Below are 18,414 nucleotides of genomic sequence, written 5' to 3'. Positions count from 1 at the left end.
TGAGTGTCACGGATCATCACATTCATCAGGTTGAAGTGCGAGTGAATATCTTGGATAAGAATAAGCTTGAATTGAATAGAAAAATAATAGTACTTTGCAATAATTCATGAAGAACAGCAGAGCTCCACACCTTAATCTATGGTGTGTAGAAACTCCACCGTTGAAAATACATAAGAACAAATAGTGTTCATTGGCTTCGGCCCCAGAGGGGGAACCAGAATGACCAAGATTGATCCCTGATAAGATGAAAATACAATAGCAAAAGGTCCTATTTATAGAGAACTAGTAGCCTAGGGTTTACAGAAATGAGTAAATGATGCAGAAATCCACTTCTGGGCCCAATTGGTGTGTGCTTGGGCTGAGCATTGAAGCTTCCACATGTAAAGACTTTTCTTGGAGTTAAATGCCAGCTTTGGTGCCAGTTTGGGCATTTAACTCCAGCTTTTATGCCAGTTCTGGCGTTTTGACGCCAGAATTTTTATACTGACTTGGAACGCCGGTTTGGGCCATCAAATATCGGGCAAAGTATAGACTATTATATATTTCTAGAAAGCCCAGAATGTCTACTTTTCAACGCAATTAAGAGCGCGCCAATTGGGCTTCTGTAGCTCCAGAAAATCTACTTCCAGTGCAGGGATGTCAAAATCCAACAGCATCTGCAGTCCTTTTTCAGCCTCTGAATCAGATTTTTGCTCAAGTCCCTCAATTTCAGCCAAAAAATACCTGAAATCACAGAAAAATACACAAACTTATAGTAAAGTCCAGAAATGTGATTTTTATTTAAAAACTTATAAAAACATAGTAAAAACTAACTAAATCATACTAAAAACTATGTAAAAATAATGCCAAAAAGCATATAAATTATCCGCTCATCACAACTCAAAGTAGCCTCTAGCATGGCTAAAAACATAGAATTCTCATAAAAACTCAATAAATTCACATCTAAATTACTAAGAAAATATAGAAAAGATGCTCATGCATCACAACTCAGCCAGAAGCTAGGGATCAACCTCACGACAAATATGGGAAAGTACCTAAGCGTGCCTCTCATTCATGAAAGATGCAATCAGCATCATTTTCAATTTATTATTGACAATATGCAAACCAAACTTTCTAGCTGAGATAGGAAGATGCTATCCCTAGCAGGAAGGTGTACCCTCATACAATCTATTCTTGCAACTATTCCTAGTTACTGCATGCAAACAATGAAAATTCCTACAGCATTATGCAACAAAATCAACAATAGCTGCCGAGATTTCTTATGGGACAGCAGCATAAAAGAAAGGAAAGTTCACTTCCTAAGCTGGGATAATGTTTATATACCAAAAGAGAAGGGAGGGTTGGGAATAAGAAAAGCGCAGGTGACAAATTCCCTCTTCCTTATGAAGCTTCCTTGGGATTTGATTCATAACAAAGAAGTTCTTTGGGTGAAAGTGATACGTGCTGAATATGGATGCAAGGAGGATGCTATACCAATGGTTTAGAGAAAGTCTAGCAATTCAAATGCTTGGCTAAGAATTATAAAAATTTGGGAAAAATTCAGAAGCAACCTTATCTGGAGGTTAGGAGATAGGAAGATAACATTCTTTTGGATAGACCAATGAATTCCTGTGATAGAAGATCTTAAGGAGGTAGCTCTCAGAAATCTAGATAAAGAGAGGCTTATAAACTGTGTAGCAGATTATGTAACAACACAAGGGGAGTGAAATTGGGACTATATTAATACAGTTCTACCTAAAGAGATTACTAACTTTTACATATTATCAAATCCCTGACCCAAATATTAGGGGAGATTGTGTTAGCTGGCTACCTTGTGCTAATGGGGTGTTTACTATCAAGTCAACCTATGATGCTTATTTTAATGAAGCAGAAGAAGAAAATAATCTTTAAAAGTACATTTGGAAGGCAAAAATTTCTCAGAGGCTCAGATCTTTTAGTTGGCTGCTATCCCATAAGGCGCTTCTAACTAATTATAAGAGAAGAAGAAGAGACCTTATCGATGATAGGGAATGCCCCAAATGCTGAAAAGAAGATGAAACTTTACTCCATACATTACGTGACTACCCATTAATCCCTAACATCTGGAACATCATTGTACCTAGGGACCTGTAGCAAATGTTTTTCACCCAATCATATGATTTGGCTTGAAACAAACTTGCTAAGGTCTGCTCCCTCCCAAACTGGCACCTCATGGACCACCCTTTTTATCCCAACCTGAAACTCGGTCTGGCGATGTAGGTATGATCTGGTCTTCAACAACTAGAATAGCCAAATTAACATAAATTAGCAAATGGTTAGAGCTTTAGTTGAAAATTACAACTTCATCTTTAACCTAACAGAACAAAGTAGCAAAGCTTTAAGACTTACCAGAGAGGAACTGGTGTGGTAATTTACAACCACACTTACTAACCGGCAAGTGCACCGGATCGTACCAAGTAATACCTTACGTGAGTAAGGGTCGATCCCATGAGAATTGATGGATTAAGCAACAATAGTGTTTGATAGGATTAGTTAGACAAACAGAAAAGAGTATTTGAATATTCAATCGTGTAGAAATTAAAATAGTAAAGTAAATAAATTGGGAAGAAAATATGGAGAAAATAGTTAAGGTTTTAGAGTTATCTATTTTTCCTGATTAATTTTTCTTACTAACTATTTTAATCATGTAGGATTTAATTTATGGCAAACTATATGTGACTAGACCCTAATTCCTTAGACCTTCCTAGTCTCCTCTAAAATTCATCAACAGCCAATTCCTTGGTCAATTAATTCCAATTAGAGGGTGATAATCAATTTCTAGTTTATATGCCACAAAAACTCTAATTATCCAAAAATAAAAGGATTATATGTCACGTATCACGTTAAATCCAAATAATTAAAATTTAGGAGAAATTGTTTTCAAGCTGTTGTTCAAGTAAAGAGCTTTTCCAAGTTTTACAGGAACTCAAATAGAAAGAGGGTCATACTTCCGTTCCACTCAAATTCATAAAATAAAGAGTGAAAACAATTCTTAAATTATAAATCCATACATAAATTAAAATAGAAAAAACAATAAAATCAATCCATACAAATAAACAGAGCTCCTAACCTTAACAGTGGAGGTTTAGTTGCTCATAGAAAAGAGAGAAAATTAGGATTGTCAATTATGTTCCCCTGATGGGATGAGGTGGAATCTCCCCAGGACCTCCACAAAGGAAGGAAAGTTTCTCCCTTTTTATAACTAATCCTAATAAATTTAAAATCTAATATCTAAAACTAAAAATTAAAATAATATCTTTTCCTAGAATTAAAATTTGAATTTAAATTTGAATTAATTTAAATAATCAAATCTTCAATGGATGGATGGGGACCACTTGAATTGTCCATTATGCAGATCGCTCATGTGACGCGTCCGTGTCGTCCACGCGTTCGCGTCATTTCTGCAGATTCCAGTCCACGCGATTGCGTCAGGCACGCAATCGCGTCATTGCGATTTCCTCCATTCCGCGCGGTTGCGTGAGCCATGCGTCCGCATCGGTATTCGCTGGTCATCTCCTTGGCTTCTTCTCTTTCTCTGTAGAAACTCTATCAAATTCCGCCAAATGCTACCTAAAATAAACAGTATTGTACAAAACTCAAAATAGCATCCATAGTGGCTAAAATATAATTAATTCTTAATTAAATTCAACAATTTAAGTGCAAATTCACTAGGAAAAATTCACTGTCAAACTTGTGCAAAAATTGGCGACAAAAAGACACGCTAGGTCATCATTGATTCGGTCAATCAAGGAGCTTCTGACTAAGCCTGAGAGAGTGCTTGTTTGCCACATCTTTAGGGAAGTCAACCACTATGCAAACACTTTATCAAAGCACGGGCAGGAGTTGGAAAATAGAGTGTCATGTTTCAATAGAATTCCTCTCTTCACACTGCCGTTCGCAAGAGCAGATGAAGTTGGTGTTAAATTCATTAGGATGCTTTGTGTTTAGTTAGTTTTTGTTTCCTAGTCCTAGGCCCCATTTTAAATAAAAAATAATAAGAGTGATGATTGGGAGATTCAATTTATTATTTTTAATTATTTTTATAATATTTAAATAAGTAAAATTTTAAATTAAATATATATGTTTTTTAATACTAAAAAATAAAAAATTAACAGTTTTATTTAAAAATAAAAAATAAATTAGGACTTTCATTTATAATAATAATAATTGTTCCGGACCATCCCAATAAAGACCGGGGTCCAACATACGGACTACCGACCCAACGGGTCCTCGACCCGCACACACCCGGCGGGGCCTCGACCCGTACACGAAGGTGACCCGCACGTCACTTCACTCCTTGATAACGACTTGGATAGCTAGTAAAAACTTCCAGACGGACGGGCCCAAGTCAGAGGGCCCACCCGAGTACAAGGTATAAATGGGGAGGGACCTACCCCTCCCCAGAGGTACATCACTTTTACCCTAATTAGCTGCCTCATCGTACGAACACTTACTTTAGCATTGGAGTGTCCTTGCAGGTAACCCCACCTGCTGACCCACCAGCGATCGGGACAACACTTCTCCGTAAAGCTCACGCTCAGGTCTAAATACCACCTTCACTCAACCCATTTCTCTCGACCCGACGTCCATCCAATCCACCATTCTAGAATCATAAAGAGCATTAATGCTCTTGGCACAAATATCAAAACGACACCCCAAGCAACGGTTGGGGGCAGCTCACATGCACTAAAGCCGTGGATCTCGTCAACGGGTCCCCGAGCAAAGGAGAACCACTACCCAGGATGACGCGAGTAACTCAAACGTGCCAACCGTGAGCCTCACGGCTTGCCACGTTGGGGCATTGTTTAGCCCAACCCAATAAGGGCCAGGGGTCCATCGTACGGACTACCGACCCGATGTTTCCTCGACCCGTACACGCCCGATGGGGCCTCGACCCATACACGAAGGTGACCTGCGTGTCACTTCACTTCTTAATAAAGACCTGGATAGCTGGCAGAAGCTTCCAGATAGACTTGCCCAAGTCAAATGACCCACCTGAGTACAAGGTATAAATGGGCTGGGACTTACCCGTCCCCAGAGGTTTGTCACTTTTACCCTAATTAGCCGCCTCATCGTACATACGCTTACTTTAGCATCAGAGTGTCCTTGTAGGTAGCTCCACCTGCCGACCCATCAATGATCGGGACAACATTTCTTTGTAAAGCTCGTGCTCAAGTCAAGATACCACCTTCACTGAACCCGTTGCTCTCGACCCGACGTCTATTCGATCCACCATTCTAGTGAGCAACCGAACATTGGCACCTGTGGGGACTTGACGCGACTATGGAGCTCATCCCTCGTACGAAAGAGGTTCGAGCAGAGGGAGGAGCCCGCCTGCGGAGCAGGGTGAGTTCGAGGACCTCATGGGAACGTCTGAGATATCCATCTTGCTAGGGCGACACCTATGCCCGGTCTCCCGAGAAACGCCCGTTTGGCGGTACCGGTAGTGATAGCTCTCAGATTATGCAAGAACTCAGACACAGAGTGCCAAACTTGGAGAGGAAACTGGCAGCAAGGGACCGTCATCATCCCGAACACAGTCGGGACTCTCGTTCAATCCTGTCACGAACTCGATCTCCAACGAATAGGTCGAAAGGCCGTAGGAAGAGTCTTATGAGGGATGATGAGCACGACCAAATTGACGCTTACTCCCTCAGCTACACCCACGGTAGGTCCGAAGACCGTGGGAGTGAAGGAGAGATAGTGGAAAGAAACGGCGAGATCCAATTATAATAGGAGCTACTCCTTTCCACCCATTTATCCTCAAGGTCCGGCTGCAGAAGAACTTCGACAAGCCAATGGACATGAGGTATGATGGACCAAAGATCCACAAGAACATTTAACGTCCTTTGAGGCTAGAATGAACTTGGAGGGCATGGGTGATACCGTTAGATGCCGTACATTCCCCATAATTCTGGCAGTCCTGAGGATCCGTTGGTTCAACGCGCTTCCACAAGGGTCCATTACGGCCTTCGCGGACATCACACAAAGGTTTTTGGCGCAATTCACTACCCAAATAGCCAAGGCCAAGTACCTGATTAACTTTCTCGGAGTGACCCAACGAGTTAGCGAACCGATGAGAAAGTTCCTTGATCGATTCAATGACGAATGCTTGGAGATCAATGGCTTAACGGGCTCCGTAGCAAGCCTGTGTCTAACCAATGGTTTGGTGAATGAGGATTTTAGGAAGCACCTCACCACCAGACCCGTTATGGATGATGCAAGAGATCTAGAGTGTTGCAAGGGAATACATCAATGACAAAAAGGTCAGTCAAGTGGTAGCCACCAATAAATGGCAGTTACCCAACCTTCCATCTCATAAAACTGGTATCACCTAAAGACCTAAGGAAGTGTCAAGAGAGGGTACATCTGGGAAATCATTCAAGCCACTCCCTGGGTGTGTAAGTTCACCAACTACACCCCCTTAACTGCACCCATAGTTGAGGTCTATCAACAAATTACAGAGAAGGGCATACTGACCAAACCAAGGCAACTTAAGGATAGGACCAGAGGGAACAAAAGCCTTTACTGTGATTACCACAAAGGTTTTGGCCAGAAAAAGCAAGATTATTTTGATCTAAAGGATGCTTTGGAGCAAGCTATTCGAGAAGAAAATTTAGTAGAGTTCTCGCAGTTCATCCGAGAACTAAGGAGGAGAGAAAGAGAACAATTTGAGGAAGATCAGAGCCGAGCTATGAAGCCCAGGCAAGGGCTCCCCGAGAACATGGACACCGCTCCAACAGTGGTAATAAATGTAATGGTTGGAAGAGATGTACCACCTAAGTCAAAGTTAGCAGCAAAGAAGGATGCCAAAGTACTAACCGTGTCGTCGGGAAGCTCAAGGTTCATTCTGAGGAACTCCTCGAGTTATCCTTCGGCCCAGAAGACCATTGGTTCCACGACCTTCACGATGACCCGCCAATGGTAATCACGGCAAGGATCAGGACAGACCTGGTCAAACGAATCTTAGTGGACACGGGAGAAGACTCAAACATCATATTCCGAAATGTGTTTGACGCCTTGGAGATCAAGGAGAGTGACCTCAAAAGCCATCGTCATGGGGTCGTAGGATTGGGAGACAATTACATTAAGCCTGACGAGTCTGTCACACTCCCAATCTGCATTGGATCTGAGGAGAGCAGGAAGTCGGCGATGGTAGAGTTCGTGGTTCTGAGGGATTCCACGACGTATAATGTCATCCTGGGTAGGAGAACCATTAACGAGCTGTCGGCCATCATTTGCCCGAAGATCCTTACAATGAAATTTGTGACGGACAGTGGATCTGTAGGGTTAGTCCAGGGAGACCTAAAAATGGCAATTGCCTGTGATAACGCCAGACTATCACTTAGAAAGAAGTCAAAGAAAGCATCCGGAGTGTTTCTGGCAGACTTGGATGCGAGAGTTGACGAGAAGCCAAGGCCAAAGCCACAAAAGACCTGGAGAAATATTGGGTAGAGGACATGGAGGATAAGTTTATGTTCGTATAAACCGAAACCTCCCCTTGAAATGAAGGAACCCCTCATGGAAGCTATTAGGGCAAACAGAGACCTTTTTGCTTGGACTGCAACCGATATGCCAGGAGTAGACCCCGACTTCATGTCACACCGTCTGGCCGTGAAAATGGAAGCCAAACCAATTGCACAACGCGGGAGGAAAATGTTGTCAGAAAGAACCGACGAGGTAGCCAGGAAGACGGCTAGCTTGTTAGGAGCCAGTTTCATCAGGGAACTAGACTACTCAACATGGCTCTCAAATGTGGTACTTCTAAGTAAAGTGAATGGAAAATGGAGGATGTGTGTTGACTACTCAGATCTTAATAAGGCATGCCTCAAATATTCATTCCCTCTTCCCAACATTGATGCCCTGGTAGGCGCAGCAGTGGGATATCGATTTTTGAGCTTCATGGATGCTTACTCAGGGTACAACCAGATCCCAATGCACCGACCTGACGAAGAAAAAATGGCATTTATAATGCCAATAGGGATATATTGCTACAAGATCATGTTATTTGGGCTAAAGAATACGGGGGACACCTATCAAAGATTAATGAACAAAGTCTTCAAATACCATATTGGTAAGTCAGTAGAGGCTTATGTGGATGACATATTGGTAAAGACGGCTGAACTGAATAATTTGGTAACCGACATAAAAGTCATCTTTGACCTACTTCGGAGACGCAATATGAGGCTAAATCCCTTGAAGTGCACGTTTGCCATGGAAGCAGGGAAGTTTTTGGGATTTATAATCACACAAAGAGGAGTAGAGGCTAATCCAGAGAAGTGTGAAGCCATTCTCCGAATGACAAGTCCTATGTGAAGGATGTTCAAAGGCTGGCAGAGAGGCTAACATCTTTGTCACGGTTCCTCAGTGCATCAGCAGCAAAGGCACTACCCTTTTTCAACCTAATGAAAATGGGAATGGCCTTTGAGTGGACTCCAGCTTATGAAGAAGCTTTCAATCACTTTAAGAGGATTTTGTCAGAACCACCAATACTCGGTAAGTCAAAGGAGGGGGAGACTCTGTATCTCTATCTTGCAGTGACAGAGGAGGCCATGGTGGCCGCTGGAGGATAAGCTCCAACAGCCTGTGTACTTCGTAAGCAAGTACTCCAAGGGGTAGAGCTAAGATACACTAGGCTAGAGAAGTTAGCTTACGCCTTGCTAATCTCTTCTCAAAGGCTAAGGCAATACTTTCAAGTGCACCCATTCACCTTGAGAACTTATCAGGCGATTTGCAGATCCTACAGAAACCTGACCTGGCGAGGCGTATGATAGCCTGGGCAATCAAATTGTCTCAGCATGAAATTCAGTACGAACTTCGGCATGCGATCAAAGCACAAGCGATGGTTGATTTCTTGATTAAAGTGACCGGAGGTGTTCCTAAGGACCCGACCACACGGTGAAAACTCCAAGTTGACGGAGCATCCAACCAAGTGTTCGGAGGAGCCGGGATCATTTTAGAAAGCTTAGAAGGAATGACTTATGAGAAATCTATCAATTTTGAATTCCCAGTTTTGAATAATCAAGTAGAGTTTGAGGCCTTGATAGGCGGCTTAACTTTAGCCAAGGAGGTCGGAGTAATAAAGCTCGAGGTCAACAACGACTCTCAGGTCGTAACCTCACAAGTAAATGGGACCTATCAAGTCAGGGACCCATTGTTGCAAAAGTATTTAGAAAAAGTAAAGCAACCGTGAAAGGATTTTGAGAAGGTAATGGTCCAACATGTTCTCAGGAAGAGAAATGCTAGGCCAGACTTTTTGTCAAAACTGGCAAGCATCAAACCGGGAGCGAAAAACCGATCTCTTATCCAGGGCTTGGTGAAGGAGCCGTCAGTGACTCTCTGTTTGACCCAAGTTCTGGACCCCCCTCTTGGATCAGCCTGATCCAACATTTTTTTGAAGAAGGAACGCTCCCTGGAAATAAAAAGGAGGCCAAAGTAATAAGAAAGGAGGCTGCTAAGTATGCAGTAATACGGGGACAGTTGTACAAGAGAGGACTTAATCAGCCCCTACTGAGGTGCCCATGCCCCGACCAGACGGACTACTCCTAAGCGAAGTCCATTTAGGATGTTGCGGCCACCACATTGGGGGGAAGGCTTTAGCTCGGAAGCTCGTTAGAGCTGGATACTATTGGCCTTCTATGATAACGGATGCTCGCGAGTTCGTTAAAAAGTGAAAGAAGTGCCAAGAAAATGTAAATTTCCACAAGGCGCCAGCAGAGGAGTTGAGTTCCATGCGGGCCTCTCGGCTTTTCTCCTAGTGGGAAGTCGACCTCTTGGGTCCGTTCCAGGTAGCCCCAAGAAAAGTCAAGTACCTCATTGTGAATATTTATTATTACACTAAGTGGGTCAAGACGGAACCATTGGCTAGTATATCATCTGCAAATTGTTGGAAGTTCCTTTGGAGGTAAGTAATCACTAGGTTTGGGATCCTAGAGATCGTTGTGTCAGACAATAGGATGTAGTTTTCCAATAAGAAATTCGGGGAGTTCTTAGCAGGACTAGAAATCCAACAGAAGTTTTCTTCCATGGAGCATCCCCAGAGTAACGAGCAAGCCAAGACGGCAAACAAAGTTAGCCTCAGTAGATTAAAGAAGTGCACAAATCAACGGAAGGCCTCTTGGACAGATGAGTTGACCTCTGTCTTGTAATCATACAGGACAACACCACAAACTTCCTTTAGGGAGACGCCCTTCCGGCTTACCTACGGCGTTGATATGGTAATTCCTATAAAGATTAGGGAGCCAAATCCGAGATTACTCCTAGGTGGAAGTAGTGAAGCAGTTGAAAAAGACTTGATAGATGAGACAAGGGAGATGGCTCACTTATCGGAGGCAGCACTAAAGCAAATGATAGCAATGCGTTATAATTACAGGGTGCAGAATAGAAGTTTTGAAAAGGGTGATCTGGCGTTGCAACGCAACGACATCGGCCTACCGACTCCTGGAGAAGGCAAGCTCGTGCCTAATTGAGAAGGACCCTATAGAGTAAGAGAAGTACTCAGAAAAGGTGCCTATAAGTTGGAACGATTAGACAGAAAAGAGGTCCCGATGACTTGGAATGCAACAAACCTTAAGAGGTTTTACTCATGAAGGACCAACGGCTTGCCGACCAGACGATTATTTTCTACCTTTATTTTTTACTTCCATTTACTTTGTTTAAATTCACCTTGTTACAAGAATATTCGTTTCATTATGAAAGAGGGGGTACTCTTTCCCCTTGCCCTCATAACAAGATGATAACATAGGGTTTTAACGAGGCCCATTATCGAAAAACAATTGCATTGTGATTATTAAATTCATTTTGGCTTTGATTTATTCCATCATTGTTAGCAATGGTTTCCCGAGACTGATCACCCCGGGTACCACAACAACACGTTAAGCAAATATCCATTACATAATGACTTGACGGCCAAATGATGAATAATAGTAATTAAAGCAAACAAAATGTGATTCTAACTACGAATCAAAAATGTTAAAACGGTAGATTAAAAAGGGCATCGTGTCAGCCCGATAACAAACCAAAGTTGTTAAAAATATGCAAAGGCCATCACGCCGGCATAACAAGTAACAAACGGGAAATTGTTCAAGTTACACAAAGGGGAATCACATCAGCCCAATAGTTAAAAAGTACAAGTTCAAAGATACAAAAAATTACAAGTGATAAGGCTCTTTACTTCCTCAGGATGTCCACCACCTTCCCATCTTAAATCATCTTGAAGGTTCATATAGCTCAGGTGTCAAAGTTACGAGCAAAAAGGGAGACCTAGGCCTTGATCGCCTCTTCGGTATCCGTGATTGCTTCCTAGGCGTCCTTAATGATTTCTTTATTCTTCTTCTTCATCCCTAGGGCCTCTTGGCGGGCGGTGTCTACCAACTTCACAGCCTCAGCTAGCTTCTCCTCCAAAACTTTTACTTTGACTTCTGATGCCTGAGCCTGGCCTAGCGCAACATTGAGCTGACGGGAAAGAAATAAATCCCGATCCACCAAACAGTTGATCTCGGTGGTGTTCTCCTTGGATATCTTCTCCTCCTCATCAAGATAGCTCTTCAGGGACTCCTTTTGGGCCTTTAGGTTGGCAATATCTCTTTGCACTGCCTTGAGTTTCCCATCCAGCACTTGACCCTGCACCAGCACGGGCACAACTTTCCTGGCAATAGGGGCTGCTCAGAGGAGACTCCAATATGTCCACCTCGCCTGAGCCGCTAGGTCCTCATCCCGGAAGAACTCCTCAATTCCAGGGAGGAGTTGGGAGTCGATGAAAAACCTTGCTTCAAACTTTTTCTCCATGATGGAGAAAACTCATCCCGAACTGGAGTCTGCTTTTCTCTTCTTTGGATTGGTGATAACAAATACCTCGGGATCAGTTTCAATTAGTAATCCCATACCCTTATTCGCGTCGTCGGTAGCAGGGTTCTCAACGAGATTCTCGGGAGGTACTTCGATAGCAGGGCAAGATTGGGCTTTACCCTCACCGACAACGTTGGCCTCAGTTTTGGCAATAGGGGTTGCCGAGTTATCATTGCTGCTATCATCTTCATCAGGGAAGAGATGGGTCATCAAGTGGGTAAGAGTCGTGTTCCTGGCAGCCATTCTGACTAAAGAAGCAAGCAAAAAACAAAATAGAAGCCAAGTTAGAAAACCAAAAAATAAACAAAGTAAGTCAGGAGCAAAACAGTAAGCAAGTCGGGAGAATGGGAATGTACGAAAGCAATCTTACCTACACACTCACGACTGGATTCCCGGTCGCCCATCAACAAATGAGGATTAAGATTCTTAGAACCAAAAATTTCCAGTAAAACATCGACAATCTGTTAGTTCTCTCGACCTAATGCATCATAGGTCATCATGATCAAGTAATTGGCGCCAGCACCAAAATTCCAGTAGGTCGGTATCCACCTTTCCCCTTTAAGAATGAGTCATAAAGGGTGACAACCCTGTGCCGGCCTTACCTTAAAGTAGGTTTCTTTGAAACCGTGAAATGAATCTTCGAAGAGCCTGAAGATCTGCTGGTTTTGGACATTTCGAAAGGAAAGATATCCATTTTTGTGCTTTCCTTCATGGGAGGGGTTTGTGAGTAAGAAGAAATAAAAGAACACATTGATGGAGCCCGGGAGCTTCAAATATTCGCACACCATCTCAAAGCAGCAAATGACTGCCAACTGTTCGAATGAGCTGTGATGGGATGATGTCACATCAGTTTAAGAAAGCCATGATGAAAGGGGAGAAGGAGAGACGAACACCCAACGTGGTGAACATGGGCTTGTACACCCACATCCAGTCCGAAACCTGGGAGACGACTAATTTAACTGGCATATATGCTCCCGGGCTCCTGGAACGAACACAATATGGACCACCCCCACACATCGCCCCGGCATTACAAAACTCTTGTAATTCCTCCTGAGTTATCTTGGAAGCCGTACTCATCATGTCGGTAGTGATCCAGGCGTAACGATCTACAGGGTTTCGTGTCACGGGTTGCTGCACCATACCTACAGTGGGGGCACCATTTAAGTTAATATGGGAAGTCAGAAGCTCAAAAAAAATGAAAACTAAACTATGTCTTACTACATCACTACCCTATGCTATTTTGCCCTAGTTCAGGCCTAAATCCAAGGAAGAAAACACCTATGGTACCCCCCTAAGAACTAGCTAACAATGGCGAGTTCAACCAAGCAACACAACAATAAACACAACAAATGCAACACATGACAATAAACAGTAGCGAAAGCATTAAAATAAACAAGAGAAGTACCAGAGATTCACATAGCAGTAAGTGAGAAGAGTGGAAGGAGGTGTTTATTCGAAGGCAAATACAGTGAAATGTGCAGCATGTAGAAGGCAAGTTAATATTTGTAAAGTGGCAAGAATGTGGATTGTGAAGAGGTGAAAGAGAGTGAAAAAGGAAAATGTGAAATGAAGGAATTATCAAAGGGAAGAAGTGCTAAATGGTAACCGTCAAAGGGAGCACAAAAAGGTAACGGTAAAATGGGATTTTTCCTTCGCTTTCAAATCAATCATAAAGAGCATTTAATGTTCTTGGCATGGATATCGAAATGACGCCACAAGCAACGGTTGGGGACAACTCACGCGCACTAATACCGTGGATCTCGTCAACGGGTCCCCGAGCAAAGGAGAACCACTACCCAAATGCGAGTAACTATAATGTGCCAACTGTGAGCCTCATGGCTTGCCACATTAGGGGCATTGTTCCGACCCAACCCAATAAAGGCCAGGGGTCCAACATATGGATTACTGATTTGACGGGTCCTCGACCTGTACACGCCTGGCGGGACCTTGACCCGTACACTAAGGTGACCCGCGCGTCAGTTCACTCCTTGATAAAGACCTGGATAACTGGCAGGAGCTTTTAGATGGACGGGTCCAAGTCAGAGGGACCACTCGAGTACAAGGTATAAATGGAGAGGGACCTACCCCTCCCAGAAGTACGTCACTTTTACCCTAATTAGCCGCCTCATCGTATGGATGCTTACTTTAGCATCCGAGTGTCCTTGCAGGTGGCCCCACCTGTCGACCCACCGACGATTGGGACACCTCTCCGTAAAACTCACGCTTAGGTTCAGATACCACGTTCACTCAACCCGTTGCTCTCGACCTGACGTCCATCCGATCCACCATTCTAGCGAGCAAGCGAACAATGATGATGACAATGATGATGATGATGATGATGATGATGATGATAATAAGGGCAAAATACCTAAATAAACCAAATACATCAAAATATTACCTGTATCACCTAAAACCAAAACTGATACGTGTATCACCCAAAGCCTATTTCTATGTAAATCGAATTAAGCCAGTTCGAATTACAATTTTCAGCAGTAATTCGCATTAGTGGAGTAGATTTACTAGGTAACGTTGAGTTGGGCATAAATCGAATTAGGAAAATTCGATTTATGCATGCATGAGGTAAATCGAATTAGGTGGAGTAGATGTATGAATGGTTGGAATTTTTCCAGGTAAAACGAAATAGCCTAATTCGATTTACCTTGTTGGCGAACTACATGAATAAATCGAATTAGGTTGAGCAGATTTACTCAAGTTTTAGCAACATATTTAAATAGAGTCTGGCTAATTCGATTTAATAGGAAGCAAGTGCATATTTAAAATAGCTCAAACTTATTTGATTTAACATTTATTAATTATTGTTACAATGAATAAATACTAAATTTGGTAAAGTTAAAATTTTTAATTAAAAAAGTTTTTTTTTTTGGTAAAGTTATAAAGTTAAATTTTTAATGATTTGTTGAGCATTTATTAAAATAAAAAATTTAAATTTTTTATTAATAACAATCTTAGCATGTATTTTTAAAAGTTAGAACACATAATAACTAAATTCAAAATTAATTGATGTTTTACTAAAATTAAATACCGAATAGAATAAGAATATTTTTACATAAAAACTAATTAATGACCTGGATATTATGGTAGTCAATAGATTCAATCAAGGTAGTCAGAATCACGTTTTAACTCGTAGAAACGCAAGATTTTATGCTTCTGCTCCATCCTTCCGTTGCGCTTCTACTCATCGTCCAGAAACAAGCTCCACCATGTGGAATCGCCGCTCAAAAATGCAGAGCCGCCAAAATTGTCACTTCTGCCGCGTTGTGCGTTCTAGGTTGAAGAAGTTATTTTTCTTGGCCTGATTGCAGCCCAATCCAATCCAATGGCCCAATCTGAATAGAAGACCATGGAAGAGGAGCCCTAGAAGAATAACGGTGTCTAATCTCTTAATCTCCCCCACTTTTACAGGTTATCTTCAATTCTCAATGGCCAAAATTTCAAAATTTCACCTCTGTCAAGTCTCAATCTCTGACTCTATCTTTCTATCCCTCTAAAATTTGAATATCGTGTGACAGGGATCCCCAAGTTTGAGTATCGCCGACTCACCGTGAGGTTTGCTGCTGGTGTTGTCAAATCGGATTGGTGGTGGTTGGAATGCGTGAGTGTCACTTTGCGATTGCAACTTGCGAGACTCTCTGGCTCTGCCCCTCTGTCTCTGGTTCTCTGACTCCACCTCTCTAGCTGTGGGATCTGGATCACTACTCTTCTCCTCCCGTTTGCTGCTAGTTCATAAGGTAAGTTAAGACCTCTTTAATCTTTATCCTCTTCAGTCTTATTTTAATTAGAAAAAAAGGTAAATGAGATAGAGACATAGGGATAGAGATGATTAAAGAGTATGGTAGTGTCAAACATTTGTTCAAAAATTTTAACCAATTCATGGTAGCCATCATGCACTAAAAGGTTGAGTTTTCTGCCAATTGGAATGCCTTCTATTTACACTTTCACAAAGAACGTGTTATACTCGCTGCAATCATTTGTCAATTCAGCACCTTGTGAACTACTTGCAAGTGATAATGATGTTGATGATGATTGGATTGCCACTGCTCCTTTGTCACTCACTGTTAACAATTATTATTATTATTATTTTTATTTTGGTAAAAATTGCTATTATTTTGATTTATTATTTTAGATGTTGATTGTTATGAATCTTTGTTTTCTCTTCTCCTTCTATGTTTATACATGCTTAATTTTTGAGCATCGTGTCTTAATTTATGATGCCCAATGATGTTTAACACGAAATGTATTGAGATAGTAGTTGTCTATGATTAAAAATTTCAGAATTTTGTTGGGAGACTTTGATGTACACCATTGGCTTAGTAGCTGTTTATAAGCATTAAAATTTTCTAAGCCATGAGATTGGAGGACACTCTACATTTTTACCTACTTATACTTGAAAGTTGAAACTTTATGTGACAAGTAAGGTTTATTGGTTTTGATATGATGTTGTGACTTAAATAGTGCTTTAATTATTTTAGTGGCTTAAATTTGTTTTATTCCATTCTGAATTACTTAAAAAGTTAAAATACTTTTTACGTGTTTATACTTGGAAGTTGGAACTTTATGTGACAAGTAAGGTTTATTGGTTTTGATACGATGCTATGACTTAAATAGTGCTTTAGTTATCTTAATGATGATGAGTTTGAAGAACTTCTTCAAGGACCTCTTCCTCCTGCTCCTGATAATGAAGATGGTAATGAAACTTGTGAAACTCGTGAAGATTTTATGACTGATGAAAAATAGAATGATTATTAAATGACTTATTTAGATTCTATTTAATTAGTTGTTCATTCTAGTAGTTTGGTTGGTTTGTTTGCTATTTGAATTTATTTTAGTGTCTTATGAATTTGTGAGTTGTGAATTTGTATTTTGATTTGTGAGTTGAGTTGTGAATTTGTGTTGAATTGTGACTTTTGACTTGTTATAGTATATATTAGTTATAATTCTGTGGATAATTTAGTTTATTTGAGATTATTTTATTATATGTGAAATTAGTTTTTGCTATTAAATTTTTCTAAATTTTAATATTTTACGAGTCATATTTACGTTCCGTCTTACGATTCAACGAATTACGATTTTGAGTTAGCTTAACGAGTCGAGGTAAAAACTACGAGTTCACTACCTTGGATTCAATACTAACTAACCAACAAAATATAATATTTTTTACAAATATTTTATTAATTTTAAATATTAAATACTAAATTCTAAATCTAAAATTTTAAAATATAAATCTGAATAATATAAAAATAAATTATTAACTAAAAACATTAACTAATATTGATAAAAAAAGGTTAACCATTAGAATTTTTTTAAGGATGCTAAAAAATCAACATAATTATAAATTATTATTTATAATTTATAATAAAATTTTTTAATAATTTATAAAAATTATTTATAATTATTATTTTTTAATTTATTTTTTAATGTACTTTTTAATATACTCTTTATATACGTACACCATAATAAATCGAATTAACATATATCTATTTATATATGTTGATAGTTAGTTAGCATTAAATATTTAAATCTATTGACCATATAATATCCATGTCATTGATTAGTTTTTATATAAAAATATTTTTATTCTATTTCGTATTTAATTTTGATAAAATATTAATTAATTTTAAATTTAGTTATTATGTATTCTAACTTTTAAAAATATATGCTAAAATTGTTATTAATAAAAATTTTAAATTTTTTATTTTAATAAATGCTCAACAAATCATTAAATATTTAACTTTATAACTTTACCAAAAAAAAATTTTAATTACAAATTTTAACTTTACCAAATTTAGTATTTATTCATTATAACAATAATTAATAAATATTAAATTTAGTACTTATTCCCTACTAAATCGAATTAGCCAGGCTTCATTTAAATATATTGCTAAAACTTTAGTAAATCTGTTTAACCTAATTTGATTTATGTAGGTCAAATCAGTCTATTTTAATTTACCTAAAAAATCTCAACCATTTATAAATTTATACTATCTAATTTGATTTATATAAAAATAAATTTTGAGTGATATACGTATCAATTTTAATTTTAGGTGATACAGATAATATTTTAATGCATTTAGTTTATATAAATATTTTGCCCTAATAATAACGTAGATTTAGATATAAATTTGATGAATATAATCTTCAAAGGGTGGAGAAATTAAACTCTTCTTGCTGCGTGCTGACGAAGTGAACTCTGATTCTTTTCACACTTTGAAAGAGCTATATATGTTTCGTCTCTATCTTAATTAATAACAACTTCTCTTCTTTTTAAATGAAAATTAAATTCTGTTGATGGATAGCCAAAAGACGACAAGCTAAGAAAAAAGCAAGAGCTTTCAATATGCACCTCAGCTCCTCCTTCTCCCTTTGTTACTTCTTTGCAATGGAAATTCAAGCCAATGTATTTGTTACCAGCTATTTTTCTTTTTCATTATTATTACTGCTGCCGCTATTATATATGTACTCTTCTTTAAAAAAAATAAAATTAAAAAATAGTTTATATATATTAAAATTAATTATTATATATTTATATAA

The 18,414-nt window shown here is 39.6% G+C and overlaps 1 protein-coding gene across 1 annotated transcript; it reads left to right on the top strand.

Annotated features, from left to right (window-relative positions):
* Positions 1–5,893: 5,893 nt before the first annotated feature.
* On the top strand, positions 5,894–7,473 carry LOC140178569 (uncharacterized). Its single transcript, XM_072215759.1, has 3 exons — positions 5,894–6,254; positions 6,459–6,861; positions 6,957–7,473. Exons 1-3 carry the CDS (start codon positions 5,894–5,896, stop codon positions 7,471–7,473), a joined length of 1,281 nt encoding a protein of 426 aa, XP_072071860.1.
* Positions 7,474–18,414: the final 10,941 nt, after the last annotated feature.

This window comes from Arachis hypogaea, chromosome 14 (genome assembly GCF_003086295.3).
Source record: "Arachis hypogaea cultivar Tifrunner chromosome 14, arahy.Tifrunner.gnm2.J5K5, whole genome shotgun sequence".
In the NCBI taxonomy this organism is placed as follows: domain Eukaryota; kingdom Viridiplantae; phylum Streptophyta; class Magnoliopsida; order Fabales; family Fabaceae; genus Arachis; species Arachis hypogaea.
The sequence above is the reverse complement of the archived record's forward strand: the minus strand, read 5'-3'. Positions and strand labels throughout refer to the sequence as shown.